Source organism: Chironomus tepperi, unplaced genomic scaffold, assembly GCF_022539635.2.
Source record: "Chironomus tepperi strain 1889 unplaced genomic scaffold, CSIRO-AGI_Ctep_v1 contig_163, whole genome shotgun sequence".
Classification (NCBI taxonomy): Eukaryota; Metazoa; Arthropoda; class Insecta; order Diptera; family Chironomidae; genus Chironomus; species Chironomus tepperi.
In genome coordinates, this window is record NW_027226285.1 from 1457712 (window position 1) to 1483588 (window position 25877).

Below are 25877 nucleotides of genomic sequence, written 5' to 3' on the forward strand. Positions count from 1 at the left end.
AAAATTAAGCAAAAGTAGGCAACGGAATTTATGGACAGTGAAAATTGTGAAATTATTAAAAATGAAGAGGAACCGAAAACGCAAGAAAGCAACGGACTATCGGAACCGGTAGCCGAAACTAATAACCATGACGAGATCATCAAGAAATTGGCAGAATCTGAGGAGAAAATAGCTAAACTTGAACAAACAGTAAATTCCAAAACAGACTTTATTAAATTATTGGAACATCAAAAAATCAATTGTGAAAAGGAACTAGTTCAGGTAATTAGTTGTGACTTACATATTCTGAATAAAGTAATTTTACATCACGCAACTGATTGTAGGTAAAGAAAGACCGTGAGAATGCTGTTATTCGATATGTGACTGTTGAGAAAAGTTTACTGGATGCTAAAAATTTAGGTCAAACATTCGAGAAAAAGGTAAAAGATCTACAACGGGAAATTGAGCTTCTCAATGGAAAAATCAAGCAGGGAGCAAACGATAAAACGAGAATATGTGGAATCTTGGATGATAAAGTGAGTTTAATAATGATAAAAGCATTTTAAATAGATAACAATATGTTAGTCAGTTACGAACGTGATACATGTCTATTTGAGTCTCATAATTTTTATTATCGTTTATTTTAGTGCCATGAGCTGCGGCTTAGTCAAAAAGAAATAGAGAAATTGAAATATGAGAACACGGGATTAGATTCAAAACTAAAATGGCATGCACAGAAGGCATTATTGGAGACAGAAGCTCGTATGAAGGCAGAGAAGAGGATAGAAGAGCTCACCGCAGAAATAAATCAAATAAAACTTAGTGAAATTAATCGAGCCAAAGAAGAAGTTGAAATTGAGAGAAATATGTTGGCAGAGAAGCAGTTGATTGAAGTCAATGCCAATATGATTCTCATAAAACATGACAATGAGGAAAAGACGAAGAAAATTGAAGGGCTTGAGCGGAAGTGCCATCATCTTGAGGCTGAATTAGATAACTTAAGTTCCAAATATTCAAGCTTAACGAAGGAGCATGATGAGACAATTAAAGAAATTTTATCACTTAAACAACAAAATGATGACTGTCAATGCCTCCTAGATAAGCAGACACTCAAAATTGCTGAACTTCAATCGAATCAAAATGATCTAGAGATTATTAAAACTCAATTTTCCTTAGAAAAGGAATCAAATCGACAGCTTAAGAATGAAATCAGTTTATTAACAGCTCAAATTGAAGAACAAAATGAAGAGACTGAAAAATGGAAGGCAAATGAAATGGAACTGCTTCAATTAAATAAGGAGCTGACAGAAACGGTTGTAAAATTAAAGAATGAATGTTCAACAAGTAATTCAAAGGCACTAGCAATGAGTGTCGAAAATGAAATGATTAAGAAGGATAAGAGCTACTATGAGAACATCATCAGTGACTTAAAAAATCAACTGGACGAAGATGTAAAGAAACGGAACTCTGACTGTCAATTAATGGCTAAACATATTTCCGAAAAGACAAAAACTATTGAGAATCTTCAAAGAAAGATTGAGGAACTAAGTGGAGAGCTTGAAGCTCAGGGAAAGAAAAATTCACATACAGTAAAGGAACTGACGAGAGAAATAGCTCAATTGACTAAAAAATTGGAATCAAATTCTCATCGAAGTGAGAAGAAAAGCCCAACGCCATCGACAGCAAGTGAAAGTGAGTCATCGACGGAGTCACAAAATAACGAGTATCCAACAATATCTTTTGAGCCATCACAAAAATCACTTATTGATCGAATTGTAAGGCTTCAGAATGAGATCGTAAGAAAGAGTGAGAAAATTGATTTTCTTGAAAATCATCAGGCACAACTAGTCGAAGAATTAAAGAAAAAGTCAAAACTTCTTCATCATTATTTATTGCGTGAGCAAGCAGGTCAGTTACTTAAATCTCGAAAAGTACCCGACACGACTAATATGACTTTTGAGCTTGCCATTGAAGTAAATAGAAAGCTTCAAAATACACTTGAAGACACGATACTTAAAAATATTACGCTTAAGGAGAACTTAGATCAATTGTCACTAGAAATGGATCACATGAAGAGAATTGCTGCTGCAACATCAATGAAGAAGTAAATGGACAAATTATAATTAAACTGTTGATAAGCTTGTCATTCCGTATTTAAATAAATTATTTATATGTACCTATATTATGTTTAAATAATGGCATTTTATTACCTTTGTGCAAGACTTGGACCAAAAAAACTCACCACAGACTAACGACTTTTAAAAATTTTAAATTATTGGAAAATTCACCATGTAATTCACCACAAAGTTGTTTACATACAAAAACCTCCAAATTATTTCGATTAATTAATTTACATTAAATTTAAGCTTTTAATTGTTTTAATGACTTAACATTGATTGATTTTCCACTAATAAACGCAAATACAATGGAGTCAAATCAGGAAAACACTCAAAGTAATGAAAAGGCAGCGTCAAAGAAAATTTGTTATTGGTAAGTCAATATTTTACGCAATAATTTATTAATTTAAAGCCTTATTCTAATTTCAAACAGTGGAAAGGAAAGGAATTTAAGTATTGTCGAAGTAGCTTGCTCAAGCTGTAATCGCTTCTTTCATGAATCATGCATAGGTAAGTTGAATTATTTAGCAAAGCTTGTCTGATGTTAATTTTTTGTTCCTTCCTCTCTAGGATATCAAATCGGGAAAATCCTGAGTTTTTCTATGAACTACATCTTTACCTGTAAGTTATGTTCACCGACCGGACTTGAAACTTATCGTAGAACTTCTGCAACTATTGTTCAAATGTGCATAACGGCAATTGCAAATTTGCAGCGAAAAACCGAAAAAGATGGAAGTCCAAAGTATTTCTTCAATAAAGACGATATTGTTACGTTTATTGACATGTATTGGGAATCTATAACAACATTGCCGAGGAAGCAGACAAACGCATGGCACTTTAATATAATCAAAACTCTTCAATCTCATCAAAATCTGTTTGCATGTCAGGATAATGATGGCGAAACATTTTTCGGCTTGATCAATAACGATTTGACAGTCATTAAGCCGCAGTATGATTCAAAACTTTCAAAAGAGGATGGTATGAAATAATATTATACTTAAAATATGAAAATTAGTTAATTAGTTAAAACGGTCATTTTTGGGATTTTATTAGTTGATTGCATGATAAGTGTGGTGAGAATGCTATTAAATACACTGCCTCATTACATACTAGTATGGATGTTGCAGTTCCTATACAGTGAAAGCGCATTTTTTTTATGCATACATAAAATTAACGGTTAAATTAAATTTAAAATTTATGCTAAAAATTTGAAAATAACGGACAAAAAAATTCATTTAATATTATATGACCCAAAGTGCTTCTCACGGCTCACACTTTTCAAAACATGCTACATGAAACTTGTTGGGTTTACAATACAGACACAAAAGAGTTGAATTTAATACAAATACAACAGATCACTTTTTATCAATTTATTCAAAACTTTTAAAAATTTTATTTAATATTCCGTATAATTAATTATGTTTGACATTAAAAAATATATCTGACTAAAGTCACCATAGTGCTTTATTAAAAAAATTCTATAAAATTGCCTTTAAAGCAACATTTTGTGATAATTAAAATAAAAATAAGCTCATGAAATGGACATTAATGAAAGTAAATTGAATTTCCTAGTTATGGACATTTAAAACATAAATCTTATATTCATTGTTATTATCTAATTAGGCAGTCAAAGTGTCTCCAAAGCTGGTCGTCAACCAAAGCGAAAGATAACTGATCCAACCACTGGAACCGGAAAGAAGGGAAGACCTGCTGCATCTGATTTATCAGTCGCAGTGAAACTTCCTCAACACGGATATCCTCTTGACCATCCATATAATAAAGAGGGATATCGTTATATTCTTGCTGAGCCAGATCCACATGCTCCATTTCGACAGGAATATGACGAATCACCAGATTGGGCTGGAAAACCGATTCCTGGCTGGTTATATCGTGTGCTGACACCTAATGCAGTTCTTGTTGCTCTTCACGATCGAGCTCCACAAATGAAAGTTTCTGAGGATCGTCTAACAGTAACTGGCGACAAGGGCTACTGTACAACAAGATGTAGTCACTGTAAGTAATGATTCTATGTACTTTTAAGAATTGTCTATAAGATTCAATATTTCCAGTCGTTTCTCGTGGTGCATTCTATTATGAAGCGACAATTGAAGACATGCCAGATGGTTCTGCAACTCGAATTGGATGGGGTCAGGAATATGCAAATTTACAGTCTCCATTAGGATATGACAAATTCGGCTACTCGTGGAGATCTCGTAAAGGAACTAAATTCCATGAATCACATGGCAGGGTAAGCATTATTATTGTCTATTATAATAAGCACATACTTAATAAGTACGATATATAGCATTACAGCGACGGATATGGAGAAGGAGATACTCTTGGCTTCTTAATTGAACTTCCTGAGCAAGAAGGACTTCGCTACTTGCCAAACACTTACAAGGATCGACCATTGGTCAAGTTTAAGAGCCATCTTTACTATGAAGATAAAGACAAAGTTAGCGATACCTTGAAAAATTTGAAAATTCAGCCAAAAAGCAAAATTACTTTTTTCAAAAATGGAGTATCTCAAGGAGTAGCATTCGAGAATATTTATAGTGGCTCTTATTATCCATCTGTTTCAATCCACAAAAATGCAACAGTAAGCTTAAATTTTGGAGCAGACAGTTTCAAGTATCCTGAAATTTTAAAGGAATACAACTGCAAAGCTGTAAGTTTTAAATTTTTTTTGGCCTTAAGGACTTTACTAACCTTTGTATTTATATAGATGCATGAACGCGTTGAGGCTTTCATCTGCGAGCAGACATTGGCAGATCTCTTCTTTTTCACTGAAAATGATGGCAAATTGAGATTGTAACAAGTTAAAATATTAATGTTAATAAAGTGGAGATAATTAATACTGAAAATACATGCTTAGTTGACAAGCTTAGGCTAAGGTTAGTACATAGCATTTCATGATACACATAGTAGACATTGGTCAGCATTGGTCTAATCTGATATATTAGACTCAATTTTATAACTCAACAATGTCATGTAGCTTAACATCAGCAATATTAAATATTCAGCTTTATAGCTCTACATAACTCCCATTCCGCATCCATACATCCTCAAAATTATGATATTCAATTTGCGTTTCCATAAAAAATAAAAAATAATAAACAAAACCATCAAAAAGAAAATAAGAAACTCACTTAAGCTACCCGCATGACATGCATGACAAGAAGCTGTCCTAGTGTAAAAAAAACATAATGAAATGAAATGAGATGATTTTATTTAGCGAAAAAGAAAACTTTTTTTTAAACCCCCCACGTCATCCCCAACCATTCAATTTTCACTTTTCAGTACGTTTTCATGAATATTCTTATGTGTCGCGCTTCAGTACAAACAAGCAAAGCAGCAACGGCAATGAGAAAGTTTTAAACACATTTTTTTAATAAAAAGAGAAGCGAGAAAATCTGATTGCGGAAATATTATTAAAAAGAGCAAATTTGATTGCGCATCACGCATTCCTCGTTTCGACATCGATTTGAATCCACGACTCCCTCGATTTCGATATGTCTGTATTCCTATTTTTCGTTGTTTTTATGCATTGCGCTACTTTCCTTTTATTGCGTGACTTTGATAAAACACTTTAGATATATCCCATTTATCGAAATCGAATCGAAGCATATACACACGAATGGGGAAGAATGAGCAGGAGGAAGTAAAGTTTTCTCTGACACCATTAAAATCACTTAAAAATAGATTGAATCACATTGAATATTGGCAAAGTTGAGGAATCTAACTTTGTTGATTGCCTTTTGCTATTTGCAAAGGGGGGTGAGTTTTTGCGTTGTTTATTCCTCAACCTACCCTCATACCTGTTTATAACTCTTTCTCATTTGCAATTTGAGGTTCATTGCTTTTGTTTTACATCAATATTTTTGTGGATATACATCTTTATTGTTATTGCATCAGGAAACAAACTTTATTATTGCTTTTTGTTCACTTGACTCTTGTATGCAATTGCTGTAGGTTGTTCATATAGCTGTTTCATACTTGGATACTCGAATTATTGTTGATTTATCTTTAGGTAGGCTTTGGTTGTTATAACGTTCATTTGAGATTTGAATAATATTTATTATACATAGTTGATCACCCCTTTTCATACAAAAGACTAAAGTCTGTATTTAAACTCCGAAGAATAAACATCATTGTGAATACATAAAATCCGTAAAGAGTTCTTAATTACATTTACACCCATCCACATAGAATTACAACATGAAGTAGAAGGTCTGAAGTTATGATTGCATCCATAGACACTAAAGCATCTCTCACAATATAGCCAAGTGTGTTGCAGCACACATTCATCCATCCCCAAATCTCATCATAAAGAGCAATGATCTCAAGTGCACTCAGTGTCCCACCCTTCATCCAAAAAAAGTATTATTTTTTAAACAAAAACGTAAATATAAAAAAGACGAGATATGAATGAAGGAAATATGGATTGAATGAAGCAAATGGAGTGTCTATTGAGTGCATGTGAGAATGAGAGTTGAAAATGTTCGTGACCTGCAAGTTAAGTGCCATAAATTTTCCTCTATTTTTCCGCTATACACAAAAATCTCATAAAAAAGAATTATGTCGTTTACCGCATTCATTCATATTATCATTACTTTTTTTTTTGAAACTTTATTTAAGCGTATGGATGGAAAGTTTTCATAGATGTGGATTAAAGTAACATTATTGGAGATCAAGTGGAGTGATGAATGTTCAGATTAAATTGAGATTCATTAGACATGTTTGGGGTTATGATTGGAACTTAGGCATGTATGAGTGACAGAGCTAGCATTATCCATGGGAATGATAGGCTGTGGTCAGGTTCAAACTCCACTTCAAAGAGATCATCACAATTTCTGTAATCTAACAAAGTAGGCATTTACCTCAAGTTCGATTTATCAATCAGCATATTGTCTAAAACTCCATAACTAAGATCAACAATTTTATTAAATATGATAGCTAATGCTTAAAAACAATCACATGCTGACTTCAAAAACATCAAAAATCAAATCAAATGGATGTAGTACCATTCTGTCTGACCTACTTGTCAATAATCAAAGTCATGCACAATAAATAAAAATTTCATTTCATTTCATCAATTCATAACAACTCAATTCAATCCATTTCAACAGCATCAATTCCACTTACAGTCCAACAACCCTGAGTTGAAGAGGAAGAACAAGAAACTTTTTTTTTTTAATGGAACTGCTGTTTTCCGATTGATCAAACATCCGTTTCTCGTTTTGCCTTTGACTTTCAATTAAAGATCTTAATCAATTATTCAATCAATGCCTCTTAAACATAACACAAAAATTTGTTCGACGCTGTCGAGAGATGAAGCTATTGGAATGGGAAATTAATTCAGTCGTTTAAACATTTCAAAATTGAAATTTTGTAACAAGAAAAATGTGAAAAGTTGAAGAAGAAAAAAAAGAGAAGGAAGTGAGGGGGTGGAATATTCATGCTGGCGCAATAGAAGAACAAATAGACAGAAAATTAAGGAATGACAAAAGCGAATTTATTTTCACTTCAATCTTCTTATTCCTCCTTTTTTTATGTATATCTCTCTTTATATCCTTTGTGACGCTTCAGCGGGTGAAAATTAAAAATTGAAATAAACGATGCGTATATTATATTTATTTTTCGAGTCATTCCTTCGAGTCTTTCCGCATTTTAAAACTTTATTTCCTTTTCTCTTTCATTATATCCTATTTGTCGTCTATTTTTGTTTTGTAGCGGGGTAATTTTGGGCAAATTGAGGACATTTTTATAGAGTGTTGTACAAATTCATCCACGGCACACTTTGGTGATAAGCCACGATTGGTGATAAGCATTTCCAAGAAGTATCGGGGGTTACCAGTTGTATTGTGGTACGATTGGACAGCACTGCCTAAATAGGTCAGATGTGGATGTAAATCTTCCAAAAATGCTTCTTATTCCACAACAACCTCATTCAAGAACCTCCTAACTTCCCTTCATTTACTTTATATCTTCAACTTTTTGACATTCCTTCCTTCAATTCATTTATTAAATTAAAGATCCCAAAAGGAATTTCCTTAGACGAGGAAAAAGTTCCACAACCGCTCCGACTGTTCCATGGTTTTAAATTATCCAGACGCACATCAAGTCACACTTTATGTATACAAACAAGAGAGAAATACGTCAATTTTATTTCGATGGTTGGATTTAAATTTTTTTAAGCTTCTTCCTTACTATAATGATAATAAGAACTTCCAATTCCCCATAAATTTCAATTCACTTTCTTTCTAACTTGCCACATAAAGATTCATTTGCATGTCTTATGTCTTTGTGAAACTGTATATTTTCCAACATAAAATAATTACGCTCTTAATATTCATGCTATATAGCTATGCCAAAAAATAAATAAAAATGGTGTGAGACAAGACTTGACGAAGTTGATGCCATATTTATGTAAATTAGTCGAATGATGGAGAAGATATACAGCATTGAGTATACATAATTAAATGATGCGAAAATCGAGAGACACTTTATACAGCCACATCAATCGCGCACCCACAAGATACTTTTCATCTCATTTGAAGTGGCATAAAAATGAGAGACTTGATGCTGTTGTTTTTGCATACTTAATATGGCTCATATTTAATTTGGTTACAGTCTTTCATTTTTAATATGTGATGTATTAGGGTTCGGGTATCTAGTCTTACTTTAATCAGTTCTTTTACATTCTTAATAGTTTCTGATATTTCTTGAAAATTAGCAATAAAATAATATCCCTTAAATTTGCTAATGTACCCCATTCTCATCCCTAATGGTCTTTTAAGAAAACGTGACTAAAATACCTTAATGACTTCTCTAGCTACTTCTTCATATTTCATACCCCTCATCATCTCAAAATGTAAAATATTCTCATATATCTTCATCATCCTCTAGCTCATGTTTATCATAAAGTGTTATGATAATTGAAGTTAATTATTAGTCTGTATAATTATGAAATTCAATTTCGAGTTGAGAGCATACTTAAAATTCATAAGTGGTAGCTCAACAGTTTTTGCTTCTCATTCATAAACATGCAAAGTATTTTGATAATTATGCATACATGTTTATGCTAATATGAGCTTTTGTAACTACGCATTTGATACTATTTTTAACTTTTTTGTTATTATTAAGGATATAACGACTCTTATGAAGTAACAAAGCTCATTTTTTATGCATAAATCATTAAGTATTCTACAAAGTTTATAACGTTCATTTAAGATTCGAATAATATTTATTGAACATAGTTGAAAGCCCCTTTTGCATACAAAAGTTCAAACTGGTTTTAAATTCCAAAGAATAAACAAAATCCGCAAAAAGTTCTTAATTGCATTTACACTCAACTACAAAACAGATCAAGGAGTATTTTATTGCGGATCGACAGAGGTAATGCACTATAAATCCAAAATAAATTCAACCATTTCAGTCTCAAAACAAACAAACAAATTGAATTTCAGTAGAAAAATGCTTGAGATTGAGTTTTCCGAAGAAATAATTAAGATAACTTTAAATAACACAATGCAGTATCAAGTCAATAACGATGCTTAATCAATTTTCTGAAATTTGAAGATTAAATTCGCAGATAGTCCAAATTTTTCAATGGAAACAATCTCCGTATCATTGTTTGTGCCACAATTTTAATTTTTGTGATAAATTTCAATTGATAAAAAGCTACTTGAAATTAATTATTCAATACCTGCTGATTAATGAAAGGAATGTCCTCAACTCCATTGATAAGCTGATAAAAATTTCGTATAAATTGGGAAGGAATTGCTTGAAAAATTATATTCAAGTTAAAGAAAATGTTCCGATCACTTCTTGTGTTTATTTTTGCAATTGCAGTCAGCAGTGCTGCTCGTAAGTATCAAATAAATTGAGATTTCCAAAATTTTGAGTGAATTCTTTCCACAATCAAGCCAATCGAGATAGTCGTATTCTCGGAGGAAGAAATGCATTTCTAGGAGAAGTTCCATATCAAGCATCACTTCGCTACTGGGGTTCAACCTTCCATTTTGCTGGTGGTGTTTTGATTAATACACGTTATGTTGTAACTGGAGCCTACAATTTGCGTTTACGTGCAGCAAATTCCATTAACATCGTACTTGGAATAGTCAGTCTTGATACAGGAGTTGTAAACAGACAAAGCGATTATATTGTGATCCATGATCAATTCGCTATTGAAGGGAATATTATCAAAAATGAGTAAGTATTTAAAAAATGTTTACAAAAGTTCAATCCACAACCTTTTTATTTGATTTAAAGCATTGCAATGGTTCGTGCTGCATATGCTATTACCTTTTCAACAACAGTTTCTCCAATTCCTTTATCATCGTCATTTGTAAGGGATGGTATGAACGGCCAAATCTCTGGATGGGGTGCAACTGAAACAGATAAAGGTCCCGATTCCAACAATCTGAAAATTGCAAATGTAGTCACAGGTCCATGTAAGGATACTGAATTCATGACATTCACACCTCAACACATCTGTGCTGGTTCACCATCAACAACTCCTGTTGGTATTTGCACAACAGATATTGGAGGTCCTCTTACGCTTTATGGACAGTTGATAGGAATCGGTGTTCATCATTACTATTATGGATGTGGCATGTATTTTGTAAGCAAGATGATACTTGACCTTTTTTTGAGGATATTTAAGTATATATTTTTCATTTACAGGATGGATTTAGTCGAATTTCAAGCTATTATGTTTGGATCAACCAATATTATTGAAACAGATTTTGTAATTTTTACCTTAAAATGAATTTTTGATCTTAATAAAAATAATTTTATAAACAAAAAAATATTTATTGTGTCTCTAAATCCTTATAATATTTTTCAGTTATTTACTTATTTCTAAAGCAACGAAAAAGCTGTAATGGTATAGTTTGAATGAATTTCAAAAAGTCGGCTCAAAGGTCCCAGGTTCGATCCAAGGAAAAGTCTGAATTCGGATCCGTTTCGAAGCACACATTATGGCTTGTTACGTTGCATTGATATACCCTGGGTAGGGTTCGGACATCTACAGTTATTAACAGTTATCTACAGTTATCTACACTTATCTACAGTTACAAACTGTAGATAACTAACTGTAGATTTTTTGTTCGAAACAAAAATCGTTATAATTTTTGTACAAAATTCATTTATTTTGACGAATTTATATCAATTTTATCAATTTATGAATTGATTTCAACATCAATAGAGATAAGCACATCACAAATCTAATTTTTGGTATCAAAAACATCAAAAATCGAAGAATTTTCGTAAATCGATATGAATTTTATGATTTTTTCGTTTCTGAGTCTTTTGGATTGCCTGTGACTTGCAGTTCTTTCACGAGATCATTCTACACTGGCTAAACAATCCTTAAAACAGCTTCTGTTGCTACTATTCTCTCTTTTTCACAAAAATTATTCACAAAAAACATTTTTGAAATTTAAATTAATTAAATTGATTAATATCAAGAAGAAAATGGTTATGAAACCATATTTATAGCCTTAATACACTGTTAGTGATTGAAATCAGCAACAAACTAGTGAATTTGACACGAAAAAAGAATAAAAAAAATTGTTTGTTTACAAAAATTTCGATTTTGATTAACGGATTTTTTTCGTTTCAAAATTTATCTACAGTTTGCAAACTGTAGATAACTGTAGATTTTCTGTAGATAATCTACATGTTAATAACTGTAGATTATCAGTTAGTATTTTTCCGAACCCTAACCCTGGGATCTCTCTCTGATCATGCAATTTGCAGAATTGAGAAAAGCAAAACGTTTATTGGGACAAAACCGTCATTACGACAAAACCCATTGTATTCAAGAAGGCAACAAAAATCAAATCTGCATGATATTCATTGCATCGAAATCATTATTAATTAACAAAAATATAAAATTAAGTTTAAATTGTCCCTGGTTAGGTCTCTTAAAATTGAATTGTTAATCATGAAATACAAAAATAAAACGGTAACAGTCCAACCTCTGATTTTCTCACATGGTTTGGACAAAGTCTTGCTTGTTTACTTCATAATAAATTGTATTCAATGGCCCTTAGGTTCCTTAAATGGCTCCTTTTTGGAAATTTTAGATAAGACATCAAACAACTATTAGATATTAAGTATGTTTTGGTTTACGTCGTTAGCCATCCCAAAAGATTTAGTGGTATTCCTATAGCATGCTCCAGGGTCTATTGATGTGATGTCGAATTAAGAACACAGAAAACAAGATGCATGTCACTTACTTACTACTTCGCTGGCCGTACAAATCAATTGTGATCCATGACCTTCCTCAGATGTCGTCTAAAACCAGTTCTATCACTAGCTACCTTTATCATTTCCCGATTCCAAGATGCATGTCATGTACAAAGAAAAAGTGTCCAAATTCAGCTAAATGTTCTCTGAGATTAAGTTCAGTACCTAATGTCCACCATTGCTGCGTTTATAAATAAGCTAATTCAGTTAATAATCAAAGAGTAGTACGTGCATCATGAAACAAACAAATTGAATTTCAGTAGAAAATTGATTGAGATTGGTTTTTCTGAAGAAATAATTAAGATAATTTTAAATACATTTCAATTTTAAGTGCAATGACGACGTCTCGCCAAATTTCTGAAAATTGAAGATTAAATTCTCAGATAGTCCAAATTTTTCAATGGAAACAATCTCCGTATCATTGTTTGTGCCACAATTTTAATTTCTGTGATAAATTTCTGTTGATAAAAGCTACTTGAATTTAATTATTCAATCCATACTCAATACCTACTGATTAATAAAAGGAATGTCCTCAACTCAATTGATAAGCTGATAAAAATTTCGTATAAATTGGGAAGGAATTGCTTGAAAAATTATATTCAAGTTTCAGAAAATGTTCCGATCACTTCTTGTGTTTAGTTTTGCAATTGCAGTCAGCAGTGCTGCTCGTAAGTATCAAATTCACTGAAATTTTCAAAATATTAATTGCTTCTATCCATGATCTAGCAAATCGTGATAGTAGAATTTTGGGGGGAAGGACTGCATTTCTCGGAGAAGTCCCATATCAAGCATCACTGCGTTATTGGGGCACAACTTTTCACTTTGGTGGAGGTGTGCTTGTTAATACACGCTATATTGTAACTGGAGCCTATAATTTACGAGGACGTGCAGCAAATTCCATTAACATCGTACTTGGAACAGTCAGTCTTGATGCGGGAATTGTAAACAGACAGAGCGATTATATTGTGATCCATGATCAATTTGCTATTGAAGGGAATATTATTAGAAATGAGTAAGTTAGCCTTATTAGCCTAAATTAATTAAATCCAAAATTCTAATTTGACTTTCAGCATTGCAATGGTTCGTTCAGCAACAGTTATTGCCTTTTCAACAACAGTCTCTCCAATTCCATTATCATCGACATTTATTAGAGACGGTATGAACGGTCAAATCTCTGGATGGGGTGCGACTGATCAAGATAAAGGCCCAACTTCCAACTATTTGAAAATTGCAAATGTAGTCACAGGTCCATGTAAAGATACAGAATTCATGACATTCACACCTCAACACATCTGTGCTGGTTCACCATCAAACACAAGTTTAGCTGGTATTTGTACAACAGATATTGGAGGTCCTCTTGTGCTTTATGGACAGTTGATAGGAATTGGTGTTCATCATTACTATTATGGATGTGGAATGTACTTTGTAAGCAGTACTATATTTGAGTATTATTGAGGATATTTAAGAATATATTTTTCATTTACAGGATGGATACAGTCGTATTTCCACTTACTACTTATGGATCAATCAATATTTTTAATATGTTCCTTTATAGTCCAAAACAATATTTTCAATAAAAAGTAATCTATACCAAAATATAGTCTTTTTTTGTTCCTTAATACTCTATTTTAAACCAGCTATTCTATACCTATAAAGCAGAGATACATCATAGAATGAACCTTTTAGAGTTTGAAAATCAAAAAGTTATTATTCCATAAATAATTCCTCACATATGCCAATGAGTACGATCCATTACTATCATAAGTGTATACCAAACTTGACTTCATCAGTATTCCATTAAATATTTATAGAAGATATAGAAAAATCATTGAAATTTTATGACATGAGCATCAACATACGTGTGTGTGTGCTTATGGAAGAAAATAACGAAGCATCAAATTGAAAGTCTCTTGGGGATGGTGAAAACTTTAAAAAGCTTTTATGAGTTCTTCTATTCGAATTTATAATCTTCACTCAAGGTTTTGTACAGTTCAGTAAGAAGATTAATTGCTTAAGAGAATTTAATGCGCTTTTTGAACATTTGTATTATGTGTGCCTTGATGTTAAGAGAAGATGAAAGGCATATGAGAGGAATAAGTCATTGTTAAGCAACAAATTGTTTTGAAAATTCATTCTTCATTTAGATCAAAGCTTGATGTCGAGTCTAGTGGACCTCAATTTCTGGTTTGGTTTAGTTAAGATGACTCAAGTCCACTTCAGGGGACTCGGACTTTGAACTCTGATTCGGTATGCTCCATTTGGACCCGAGCGGTTCCAAAGGAAGTCCCACGGACTCCATATCCAGGTGTGGATTTGGTATTAAACAGCACTCTTTCTTTATAATGCTTGAAAGGTCGGTCTCTGGTGGAAATCGAATCCATGAACCACTGTACTCATAGTCTGGTCACTCTACCACGGGGGCCTTACTCTCGCAATGGCAGATTTGCTTATATATGGCTTGATGGCCCAGATCCGATTCTGTTTTAACACCACATCCAGTGATCTATCAATTAGCATCTAAAAAGTAGTAAATAGACAAAATGCCCAGATTCCGATTCTGATACTGTTTTGTAATATATATTTAAGTATCTTCTCAATATCATCTATCCCATATGTTTGAATAAACAATATCTCATGAATGATGGAAGAATAAAAAGCATCAAAATTGTGTGAATATGAAACATTTTTTTCTGTTGCTTTGTTTAAACAACAAACGGTAAATGTTCTGTATCTGATTCCAATTTTTTCTATTTCCATCACGAGCAAAAAAAAAGGAAACTTTTTGCAAAAAAAAGAAAAGAAAATTTCCATTGCATTGTCAGAGGGATCTCTTTTTTGAAACAACAAGAACAGAAACCGAGAGAAGTTTACTTTCAAAAGATAAATAAGACACCAGGCATGTCTTGTCCCCCAAAATTTTCTGCTTTGCTTACTTTTCTCTTTCCATCCACTCTCGATTTTTTTCTTTTTTGCTATCTTTTTTTCTTAAACATGAAATATTCATCATATTTTAACAACATCCAAGAATGGAAAGTCTCGAGAATGAGATTTAAGGTTCCATAAAGCGCATTTGAGTGCTTACCATCAAATACAGTCAGATAAAGTAGGCATTTGTTTTTAAATTTTCAAATTCAAAAAGATCAGTCAAATCTCATATTCAACATCAAGCCTAGACAAAACTGCTAAAAATCTACGTCATTCGCGTGCGGCTTTGCTTAGCTTACCCTCGACTTACTTTCATTGTTACTGTTTGCTTGTCGACAGAGAAGAGAAAAAAAATTGAATCTTATTATTTTCGAAAATTTCAATGTTATACTTGTTGAACGCTGATGGCAATCTTACAGAAAAAATATACATTGTAGTTGTATGAGGATGTACGAACGGAGGAGAGGAGTTACATTCAATGAAGGTTTCATGAATATATGAATGTAAAGATACGCCGATGAAGGTAGGTTAGGTGGATGGAAAGAAAAAGCAAGTCGTGTGCCATGTAATGTCTTCAGTCAGAACATGAAAATGTTTACAGATACTGCACATGGCAAAAGAAAAAAAGGAACGAAAAATATGTCTAATGAATTTTCAGAAATTGTCTAATTAGAGTTCTTTTCATATCTTCTTGAAGGTTGTGCTGTATTTGGTGGGATGTAATGCCGGAAATGAATTTTTGTCGGAATGTCTAGTAATGGGCACTGGATAGAGAGAGATGGTTTAAGTATGCTTTATGTTACGCTTCTTAACAACCCGTGGTAGCTAAGTGGAAGGACCATACGACTGGCAGTCGTAGGTCGTGGGTTAAAGTCCCTCTCTGGCTATGTTCTGGAGAAATGCATTTCCTTCCGTAGAACTTAGAAGCTAGTTCTTAAATGATTCTAGCTCCTCCAACATCCAGCATTTAGGAAGACTAATCAAATTCCAACTATCAAGAGCTGCGCTTCAAGCATGTACAATCACAGCATCATTTATAAATTGTCTCAATATATACACAAACTGGATACATAAGACGTAACAGACATCAGTAATGAAATGTAAAGAGAAGCACCTACCACACTCAGCTAAGGGTGAATGTAAAGTATATAAAATCTTTGACAAAATCTCATTAAATATTTAATAGTTCCTTTACTCCTTCTTCCATTCTATTCTCATCCAGTTTGAAGCAATTTTCTTATTCTACCTCATCCCTTGAGCTCCTTTCCCCTTTTTTTTATTCTTGCATTAATTTAAGAAGCAAATGGAAAATTTTCCACAAGAAGAAACAATGAATGAATTTTCAGAAGCTCCTCTATACACAAAACTTTTCGTTTCTCTTCTCTATGTGGATATTTGCTCGAGGGCATGAAGCAATCTATAAAGCGACGCTTGAGCTGAAAAAAAAATGCCAAAACAATGGAAGCGAAAAAGGAATGAAAAGTTTCGGTGTTGGGTTGAAAAGTCTCTCATCGTTTATGATGATGAGCAGCAGCAAGAATAGTGTTTAAAAAAAAGGGATAGAAGGAAAAAATTTGCTTAACCACAAAATTGTTACGAGAGTGTCCGTGGTACACAGTTGCAAATACACTGGAAGCAATTTTTTTGTGCTGATTGCATTAAAATCCAATATGGAGACATTATAGGAACAATTACATGACCTTTTTGCTTTATTACTTTTTGAAGCTATAAAGTTTTTAAAGTGTTGAGTTTTGGAGGCATTAAAGTTGAGATTGACTTGGAATACTTAGCAAATGACAGTTCTTAAGAGTTTATTTGAGATTTAGACAAAATTGGAAGTCTGAGCATTGCTGGATTAGAGAATGAATTAGATTAGGAATATGAAAATTAGCATAGAAAATCCAAACTTAAGGCTGATTAAAACTAATGTGACGTTCCCACTGACAATTTGACTGATTATACACTACCTAAACATTACTATACCCTAGGTAACTAATACCCAAATATCTCCCAAAGTGCATCAATCAACTGGATTTTAAATGCAACGGAATTTAAGCACTCAAATTATAAGCTGAAAATTTGTTTGAAATACTTTATTACCTTTCCTTTATAACCTGTTAAGGAGCTGTTCTACCGTCTTTCCAGAACATATTAAAATTATTTTTCTTTAGCGGTAGATTTAAGACCGTTGTTTTTCTATCTCAGGAATCTTTGGGTAGAACATAAGTGATGTCAATTGAATGAAATCAGTGAGGCTTTGCAGTATCAAGGCATAAGTTTCCCACTTAATACGACCTGATATATCCAGAACTAACCTATAAAATCTGGATTTTGATCGAAATCTTCCTTTTTCCAAGGATCCTCACAGTACAATCCGAGTGGTACTCGAACGCACGTTCAACGATTTTCGATCACATGATTCTAACACTCAGCAACTTGGGGCTGCTAGGGAACCTGACACAAAACACACTGAAACCTTCTTTCTCAATCTAGTGCAAATCTAGTGCTCATCGTTGTATTGGGCTACAACAAAAATCAAGCAAATCTCTTCAAATTCGTGTATGCTGAATCAGACAAATTTCTCCTTATTCTATCTGTTAGACGTCATAAATGAATAAGAATCCTTTCTCCTTTTTTGAAAATTATTGCACAACAATTTCTCCTCTATTTTTCAAGCTAATTTCTTATTATATGCTCAAAGGTAGCTTTGAATTTTTATGTTGAAAAGGTTCAATGTTTCCTTTTTAATGAATTTCTTCTAGTTTCTTATTCATAAGGATTTTGTTCATAAGAACGAAAAAAAGTTAAGCTGAAAAGTTGATGGCCATAACTCAAACTTATTGTATCCTTAATGAAATATTAAATTTTTTGTTATGGAAAGTTCTCGTTTGGAAGCAGAAAAAAAAAATTTCAAGCATGCTTTGAGGCATTTCAAACTTTTATATATATTTCCATAAAATTATTGTGTTAATTAGCATATTATTAATATTTATACCACATGTGGGATGATTTATAATTTTTTTGCTATAAACAAGCCATTAGCAAATGAATATTCATGATGTTATGATGATGAAAAGTTCATAACTTGGATGATTTGAAATGAATTTAGTCGTAAAAAAAAGTTGAAAATCAATGCTTGATAATTATGGATTGTTATTTAAAGTGGTTTGTATTGTTTATTAATAATGGGCTTAGTCGTTCGAAAATTCAGTGTCAGAAATGTGATGGAATTGGCTTTTTTCTCTTTTCCTGATATTTAGGTTAATATTTAAATAGTCTATCTTGTATAGTTCTAAAAAACGAACATTTTGATGTATAATATGTTTAATAAAACACTATAAATAAGCCGAAATTTGAAAAACAAACTCAATTTCTGACACTGAAAATTTGTTACTTAATCTGAATTTTTGGACAAAAATGCTTGTAATTTTATGAATAATGAGTTCTAAGGTACAAAAATTAGTCGTACTTGTTCATTTTTCAATGCTCTACAATGCAAAATATCAAAAGTTAACCAAAAACTGGTTTAAAGTAGTTAAATTAACAATTTTTTGTAAAAGCGTTAAGAAAATTTTGAATTTTTCCATACAAATTTTTCTGTGTTTACAACAACAAAAATATTCACAAAAATTGAAAAAATTAAAATTAATAGCTTAATTTGTTAATAATTGAATTGGAACAGAACTAGAGGCTGTATTTATGTTGCCTTTTTGTGTTGTGGTACTCAGATTATTTAACAGAAGTCGTTTTTTAAAGTTTTGAGTGATTTTAGTAAATGGAACTTATTTTTCGTCTAAGCCCTAATGAATTTGTTATATTGTGGTTATTAATAGCTGAATATATTAAAACAGTAAGGATTATTCAATCATAACCTGAGCATCATACTGTGAAGTGTTCTTCAAACGGTATTCAAGTATACATAGGAGTAAGAGAGGCTGTCGATCTGACTAGGCAGCTGACTAAACATTCAGTGTTTCATCTTCACGTAGTACTTCCAGTTTTCAATAAGAAAAGTCATTGGAAACCAACGCTGGGCCGGGTTAAATGCTTTTTGTTTCTTCGAATTTAGGGTAACAGCTCCACAAGCAGGCTAGGTATAGTAGGAAATCCTTCTACCTTATCCGAAACCAAATTCAACACAGAGACTTATAAGATGACTGGATTAACAATGCTATTCAAAAAAAAAACGCCAAAATTTGATGAGTCCAGCAATAGAGTCAGATGGAAAGCATTTTATAGCCTCCAAGTCGGAACATGATTCCAGTAAGCAAGTAAGAATTCAAGCAGACAGTAAAAGGAGTGCTCTGTTGAGTAGCTGCTTATATGCCATTTGGTAGTCAATGCATTTGGTTTAACTTTTATTGCTCGTTTTACTACCATGAAGACAGCATTTTAATCTGTGTAGATTGATGCAGAAGAACATTAGGAACCAAATTCCAAGCAACGAATATGAGAAAATTCTTTCAATTTCTTTTGTAAGCTGTAAAATCTATTAAACGACTCCTCACTGAAATCTTTAATTAAAGTTAAAATCCACATTAAAGTTGCTCTAAATCCTTACCTTTTCCTTAATTAAACCTACATTAACGAAACCAAAACCATTCAGCATCTGAAATATTTCATTTAATTCATTTTTAATGATTTCAAAACCCTCAAAAATTTGTTCATTTTATGTCTGTTTTATTGTTCTTTTAAAGGAATTTTCTTAAATAACACACGGAATAGCTTAACACAAAATTATATATGCCTTCCCCATTCACTTCCAATTTAAAACAATTTCATTAACGATTTCACGATATATAAAATGAAACAGACTTTATTCTTATCACATCTGCTGCCCCCGCACATTAACATCCGTAAAAAGTGTCGTTTTCTTTTCTTCATGTTCCTCAATTGTTCAAGGGATGGCAGATTGATAATGAAATGCAAATTTCCTATGGTAACATTATTGTCATCAGTTCCATCGTTTAAAATTACAAAAATTGCAAGATATAGAACCACAAAGCACCAGCCTAGGCATTTTTATCGTCTATCATTATTCCCAAAAGATTTTAAAAGTTAAGTCATTTCCCCTCGTCACTTCTCAATTTCCATGAAAATTGTCTACATCAATTTCCGTCATTGAATTTTTTTTATTGATTATGACTATGAAATTGAGGGAGGTATTGTATCACATCCAACCAGAATGAGACATTATAGGGTGGAGAAGATACATGAAATTTGATGGAGATATCAGGAACCAGATGTTGATTTGCAATCTATTCGATAAAAAATACATAAAAAAGGAAAAGATGAAAATTGGAAGGAGGAATAAAAATGTTTTATTTTGTTATCGATATGAATAAAACAACATATTGAATTGCTTTGGTGCTGCGACTGCTTTTATATCCAACTGTAAAATGTCTCTGTTAATGCCAAGCATTTTCCTCAAATAACACAACTGCGAATTCTATCTCAATTTTATTTTTAATTTGATATATAGAATGGATGTCGATTGTTTGCTACTCACAGAACACAGCATTTCCAATATTATTCCAACAGGATATAAAATAAATATTTTCATATTATACAGTCGAGGGAGTTTTTAATCCGATCGGTCTCCGTCACTTTCGTATCTCATGTTATTTCAAGAGTTATTCGCATCCCTTTCTAGTTGATACTGTTTATAGGACAATTGTCTGTTTGTCGAACTTTAATCATACCCTTTGGTATTTAGATTGTATAAAATAATAATATGAAAATTGCCCTTAGACATTTGAAGATATTGGACATTAAAAATTATTGGAGGATTAATGCTGAAATAGAAAAAAATAATTCCAGACATGTCCATATGATTCATAGAAAGCGACAGAGCTGTTAATGTTTAGTGTCAGTGACTGAGTGCCATAGATGCTAGAAGAGGGCTTGAAGTCCAAAAGGATCCACTTCCTGCCACATATGTGGCTGAAACTGTAGGTCTGCGAATCTACGATAAATATGTCGCTGGTTGTGTCCTTATGAAAAAATAACCTTCGATATCGCTATGAGTTTGACAGTGAAACACGTTGAATTCTGTGACACCTCTAACTGATTCAGATTCTGTCTGATCACAGATATTATACCTGAATTTAAAAAAAATTCAAAAATACTTTGAAAATTCATATATATTTTTCAAACATTCGATTTTCCCTTGTCACTCCTTTGTTCCTACATACTGCTCTAAATGAAACAAATACAAAAAAATATACACAAAGCGACAGAAAATGTTGTGTTGATAGCCGGAGACTCACTTACTGATAAAAAATAATATTTTCACACATTTCTATGAGCACTCAGACAATACAAATCGAATCATATAAATGCACAGCATTTGGGATAGAAATATACACAAAAAAAGCAATGAAAACTTTTGAAATAACAATCGAGAATTGAAAATGAAAAAGTTTTCCATTTTTTTAAAAAAAAGTTTATAAGCTTCTGGCAAGGCATAGAATGTTGCATGATTTTGATATTTGCCTGAGCATTTCCGATGATTTTGATTTTGTTTCAAAAGGTCTTCTTGATTTTTAATAACAAAAAAGTACATGGGTTTTGATAGAACGACAACAGCAATCGATGATAATTTTGAATGACATAAGGTAGGGATTGAGGCTACTTCTTCAACTTGGAAGATGAATTTTGACATTTTAATAAAAGAATCGCTTCAGGTTTACATGCGAAATGACATGAAATCTGTTCACGAGTAGCATTAAGTTGAGATTGTTTGGATCAAAATTCAGTGTGTGGGGTTGGCAGTTCTTATAAAATAATGATACATGTCAAAACAACTCCCGAGCAGCATCATTTTTCTTTGTATAAATGAGTCAAAATCAGCTTTTACGGATCCGTTCAGCCACCTTCGAATCTTACCGTCAATACGGCGACATATCAGTGACTTAGCTGACAAGTTGTGCTGATCGGGACACTGACATTGAAGGATTTAATGCTTGAATAATTGAAATTCCAAAATAAATTCATGAGATACCTCTTATTTCATTCGAGTGCCACATCTTCAACAACCACAACCAAACATCTCGTAAGTCTTCTTAATTCCCATCAAAAACTTCACATCCAACTTTAAAAAATTTAAATTGGCACAAAATATGCAAAAACTTTTCTATTTACAATAAACTTTAATGTTTTTTGCACTTAAAATGTTTAGGATAAAAAGTGCCACAAACTTTGCCACTTTTCCCTCCTCCTTGTCAATATGTTAAGTATCGTTCTACATACATATCATGTGGAGATGGAAAAGTGCCTTCTGCCATTCACTCTCGATGTTAACCCTTAAACACATTTTTTTTGCTCTCTTTTAAATTGAGATTTTATTCAAGTGGAAAATTCCCTCCATTCAGTAACTATTGCATTTATTTCCTTTTTATTTTATTTATCTTCGATCCTGTTTATAGCTCTTTTTCTGGAAGGATGGAGGGATAAAAAGTTTGATTTGGATTATTGGCAGCATCTCATGTGGATTTATTTCAAAGTTATATCTATGGAATCTAATGGAAACCTAGGAGGATTCAAAGTGGTTCAAGATTAGTTCCATCCAGTGATGAACAATATTTTTCATGCCACGGCACACTTCGTCCCTAGACATCAAAAAGGTTTCCCATCATGCCACGGCACATCTCTCCAAAGAGTGTTATCTAAGAAGCGGTGCTGTCTTTAGACATTCCCTACGAGCGGCAATGGGCCCTTATACGATCTAGTCAAGGAAGTAAGTAAATAAGGATCGGTGCAGCTAGAAAGCCTCTGAAGTCCCAAACCCCTCTGAAATCACCCCTTCCTCTGGATCTATGTAGTCGATCATCTGATAAACAGCCGTTCTTCCGTACTTAACAGTCGCAAACTCCTACTTTGGATTGTCCTTCCTTCAATCCCTTGTTTCCTCCAAGTTTCCTCATCCAGACAGCTAGTCAAGATAACAGCTCACCCTTCATATCACCCAAAAAATCAGTACACCCAAAAAAGAATGAAAAATATAATCGCATATGCAAAGCAGAGCAAAAATTCTGATTCTGAAGCAGTCCATAAATTTTACTCAATCTAATTCTCTTACATTCAAAGTATGTGTATGTTAAATGTTGGATGTAGATATTCCAAGCACAGTATAAAGAAAAAGGAAAAACTAATTTTCCATTCAATATAATTTTCAAAATTGTTTCTTTTTTTCTGGATTTTTGGTTGGTTCTTTTTTGAATGTAAATGTGATTTAATAAAATTGGATTTTCTTGCTTGAACTGAGCAAGAACTCATCATCCACAAAAGTGTATGAATACGTCTATTGTTCTACATTGTAATGTTATGACTTTATGGTAGTTTATGAAAAACATTTGTTTTTTGTTCCCTCAATCTGTAAAAGTACGGCATATCCATAACTACATCCACAAACAATTTGTGTGTTAAAGGAGCCGTAAAGTGACAAGACCATTATGCCATTATTTTACAATATTTACATCCATTCTATATTCCGTGCAGGAAGAGATTCTCATCTCCTTTACCATAGCATGAAAACCACAGCTATTCCCTTTCTATTTCTCCACACACATGTGAAATCCCATTCAGGTTTTGCCATTTGAAGCAAAAGAAAAAGCCCATTGAATTTTCATTTCAACTGCTCATTGAATCACCAGCCTCACATCATCATCAACATCATATTGTTATGTGTGAAGTGAATTGCGTGAAAATAAAGGAGAGAAGAGAGCCATTTGTTCATTTATGAAATGAAAAAGGGTATTTTTTTCGTGTTAAAATATAATAAAAACCTGTTTAATGTTCATTCACAGTGAACATCATAAAAAATACTGCAAATGGCTTGGGAATATAAGCTCGTCGTTTTTTATGGGATATTATAATTCTAGAAGGCATGATTTAATAGATCAAATGGGTTTGTTAAGGCAGTTAACCTGGAATTTTAATTTTGAAGATTAGATCTAGGAAGGCGTTGGATTAAGGTTATTCCTGATATTATTTTATGAACATTGAAGCCGTACGGACACATTTTTAATGTGTTTATTTTGAGAATAATATTAACCGCCATTTAAAATTCAAATTATATTTGCAACAAAAATTAGTTGATTTTCCCCTTTCATAGTTGTTGACCCCTTATTGTGAGTATTTTAGTTTGATTTAGAATTTCAAAGAATAAACATCACATTTATTATATTAAATCCATAAGGAAGTTCTTCTTATAGTAATGAACAGTAAATAAGCATTGTTCCAATCGGGTAAATAGCTAATTCCTCCTTATTTCCATACTAATGATCATCAAATTCATAAAAATATTTACAGCGACTGGAATATATTTAGCATTTTTATGGAACTCTAATTTTTCCATCATAACTTTTTCCTTTTCATGCCTTATCATCATAACAAACTTAAATGATAATGAAACTGTCATCAGAACGTCTCAAAGTTGTAATAAGACTTAATTCATTATATTCATAAGCTTAATTGAATGTTAATTTTGTGTATGGAATACATTAGTATAATTAAAGGCACATTCAGCTGTGAAAATTATTATCATCGTGAACGATAAAATGCACATTTTTACTTAATACTTTCTTAATTAGGAAGTAGTAAGCAGTTTATTTTGCTTTTTATGAGTTGAATTTTTATGGAGTTCTAAAGAAGTACCTGTTGGAAGTGAATATTGTGTGCCGCAAACGTCTAGTTTGTTACTAGTCATATGATTGACTAACCGTAGCCTGTTCCACTCGGGTATGTACTCGAGTCATATCATTACATAATTTCAGATCTAAATATTAATAAATTAGACAATACCTGCCAATTTTGGCAATAACTGCTGAAAACTAAACTCATAAATGTCTAGAAAATTTGAATTAAACTTCCACAAAAGTAGATAATCAAGCCTGTCTATAAACTTATCAAATAAAAATCATTCCATAAATTTACATCCATATTTGCTGATGAATTCCTTCATAAATAAAAAGGTATTGTTGATTTTACTTTCATTTTCATCTACATGTTCAAAAAAGCTTTGAAACAAGCTTTACAAAAGTATTTATTCACGAAAAAAAGTTTTGGAAAGATTTTTAGCTTGAAAAAGTTTATTTTGTACATTTTTTGATCCTCAAGCCAACAACATCAAAAAATTGTTCTCTTTCGACCTTTTTTTTCAGGTTCTGTTGTTGTCATATAGCCGGAAGATGTTATCAAAATTAACGTTGTTGTAATGAGAGAATAAATGGTGGATGAATTTTTGATGTACTGCTGTTTAATTAAAGTTTGGGAAGTTTTTTTGGGGAATTTGTTTTATGATTTTTTACGACATGCACGTGGATGATAGGATTGGTAGTTATGGGATTATTAATTAGTGGGTTGATTATTAAGCACGTGACATACTTGAAAGTTGAGGAAATGCGTCGCAAAATACTTAATTTGTAATATTTTGAAAGAATTTTGATAATAATGAGAAATTTTTACATTTTGTGTCTAAAAATGTAAAAAAATTACATATTAAATGTAAAATTTTACATTTCGAATTTAAAAATTTAAAAAATTACATTTTTTGTCATTAAACTTCTTGCGACACATCTGGGATTGTACTGTAAAGCA

At 32.3% G+C, this 25877-nt stretch overlaps 4 protein-coding genes across 4 annotated transcripts; all 4 read left to right on the plus strand.

The window, feature by feature from the left end:
- Nucleotides 1–14: 14 nt before the first annotated feature.
- LOC139088526 (coiled-coil domain-containing protein 186-like) lies at nt 15–2161 on the plus strand. The gene is made up of 3 exons (XM_070637784.1): nt 15–261; nt 324–515; nt 627–2161. The coding sequence occupies exons 1-3, from the start codon at nt 31–33 to the stop codon at nt 2085–2087; spliced, it is 1884 nt and encodes a 627-aa protein (XP_070493885.1). The 5' UTR covers nt 15–30; the 3' UTR covers nt 2088–2161.
- Nucleotides 2162–2293: 132 nt separating this feature from the next.
- ash2 (Set1/Ash2 histone methyltransferase complex subunit ash2) lies at nt 2294–4960 on the plus strand. The gene is made up of 7 exons (XM_070637641.1): nt 2294–2469; nt 2530–2606; nt 2667–3074; nt 3720–4109; nt 4166–4344; nt 4402–4764; nt 4822–4960. Exons 1-7 carry the CDS (start codon nt 2405–2407, stop codon nt 4909–4911), a joined length of 1572 nt encoding a protein of 523 aa, XP_070493742.1. The 5' UTR covers nt 2294–2404; the 3' UTR covers nt 4912–4960.
- Nucleotides 4961–9876: 4916 nt separating this feature from the next.
- LOC139088507 (chymotrypsin-1-like) lies at nt 9877–10909 on the plus strand. The gene is made up of 4 exons (XM_070637761.1): nt 9877–9965; nt 10025–10310; nt 10371–10722; nt 10785–10909. The coding sequence occupies exons 1-4, from the start codon at nt 9911–9913 to the stop codon at nt 10836–10838; spliced, it is 747 nt and encodes a 248-aa protein (XP_070493862.1). The 5' UTR covers nt 9877–9910; the 3' UTR covers nt 10839–10909.
- Nucleotides 10910–12966: 2057 nt separating this feature from the next.
- LOC139088498 (chymotrypsin-1-like) lies at nt 12967–13949 on the plus strand. Its single transcript, XM_070637749.1, has 4 exons — nt 12967–13021; nt 13080–13365; nt 13424–13778; nt 13840–13949. Exons 1-4 carry the CDS (start codon nt 12967–12969, stop codon nt 13891–13893), a joined length of 750 nt encoding a protein of 249 aa, XP_070493850.1. The 3' UTR covers nt 13894–13949.
- Nucleotides 13950–25877: the final 11928 nt, after the last annotated feature.

What these genes read in the sequence shown, in the direction of transcription:
- LOC139088526 (XM_070637784.1), top strand. Translation starts at nt 31, where the DNA reads ATGGACAGTGAAAATTGTGAAATTATTAAAAATGAAGAGGAACCGAAA. An exon ending in GTGAAAAGGAACTAGTTCAG is followed by an intron (nt 262 to 323) that starts GTAATTAGTTGT and finishes AACTGATTGTAG; the next exon opens with GTAAAGAAAGACCGTGAGAA. An exon ending in GTGGAATCTTGGATGATAAA is followed by an intron (nt 516 to 626) that starts GTGAGTTTAATA and finishes CGTTTATTTTAG; the next exon opens with TGCCATGAGCTGCGGCTTAG.
- ash2 (XM_070637641.1), top strand. Translation starts at nt 2,405, where the DNA reads ATGGAGTCAAATCAGGAAAACACTCAAAGTAATGAAAAGGCAGCGTCA. An exon ending in CTTTCATGAATCATGCATAG is followed by an intron (nt 2,607 to 2,666) that starts GTAAGTTGAATT and finishes CTTCCTCTCTAG; the next exon opens with GATATCAAATCGGGAAAATC. An exon ending in AGGAATACAACTGCAAAGCT is followed by an intron (nt 4,765 to 4,821) that starts GTAAGTTTTAAA and finishes GTATTTATATAG; the next exon opens with ATGCATGAACGCGTTGAGGC.
- LOC139088507 (XM_070637761.1), top strand. Translation starts at nt 9,911, where the DNA reads ATGTTCCGATCACTTCTTGTGTTTATTTTTGCAATTGCAGTCAGCAGT. An exon ending in TGCAGTCAGCAGTGCTGCTC is followed by an intron (nt 9,966 to 10,024) that starts GTAAGTATCAAA and finishes TCCACAATCAAG; the next exon opens with CCAATCGAGATAGTCGTATT. An exon ending in ATGGATGTGGCATGTATTTT is followed by an intron (nt 10,723 to 10,784) that starts GTAAGCAAGATG and finishes TTTCATTTACAG; the next exon opens with GATGGATTTAGTCGAATTTC.
- LOC139088498 (XM_070637749.1), top strand. Translation starts at nt 12,967, where the DNA reads ATGTTCCGATCACTTCTTGTGTTTAGTTTTGCAATTGCAGTCAGCAGT. An exon ending in GGGAATATTATTAGAAATGA is followed by an intron (nt 13,366 to 13,423) that starts GTAAGTTAGCCT and finishes TTTGACTTTCAG; the next exon opens with CATTGCAATGGTTCGTTCAG. An exon ending in ATGGATGTGGAATGTACTTT is followed by an intron (nt 13,779 to 13,839) that starts GTAAGCAGTACT and finishes TTTCATTTACAG; the next exon opens with GATGGATACAGTCGTATTTC.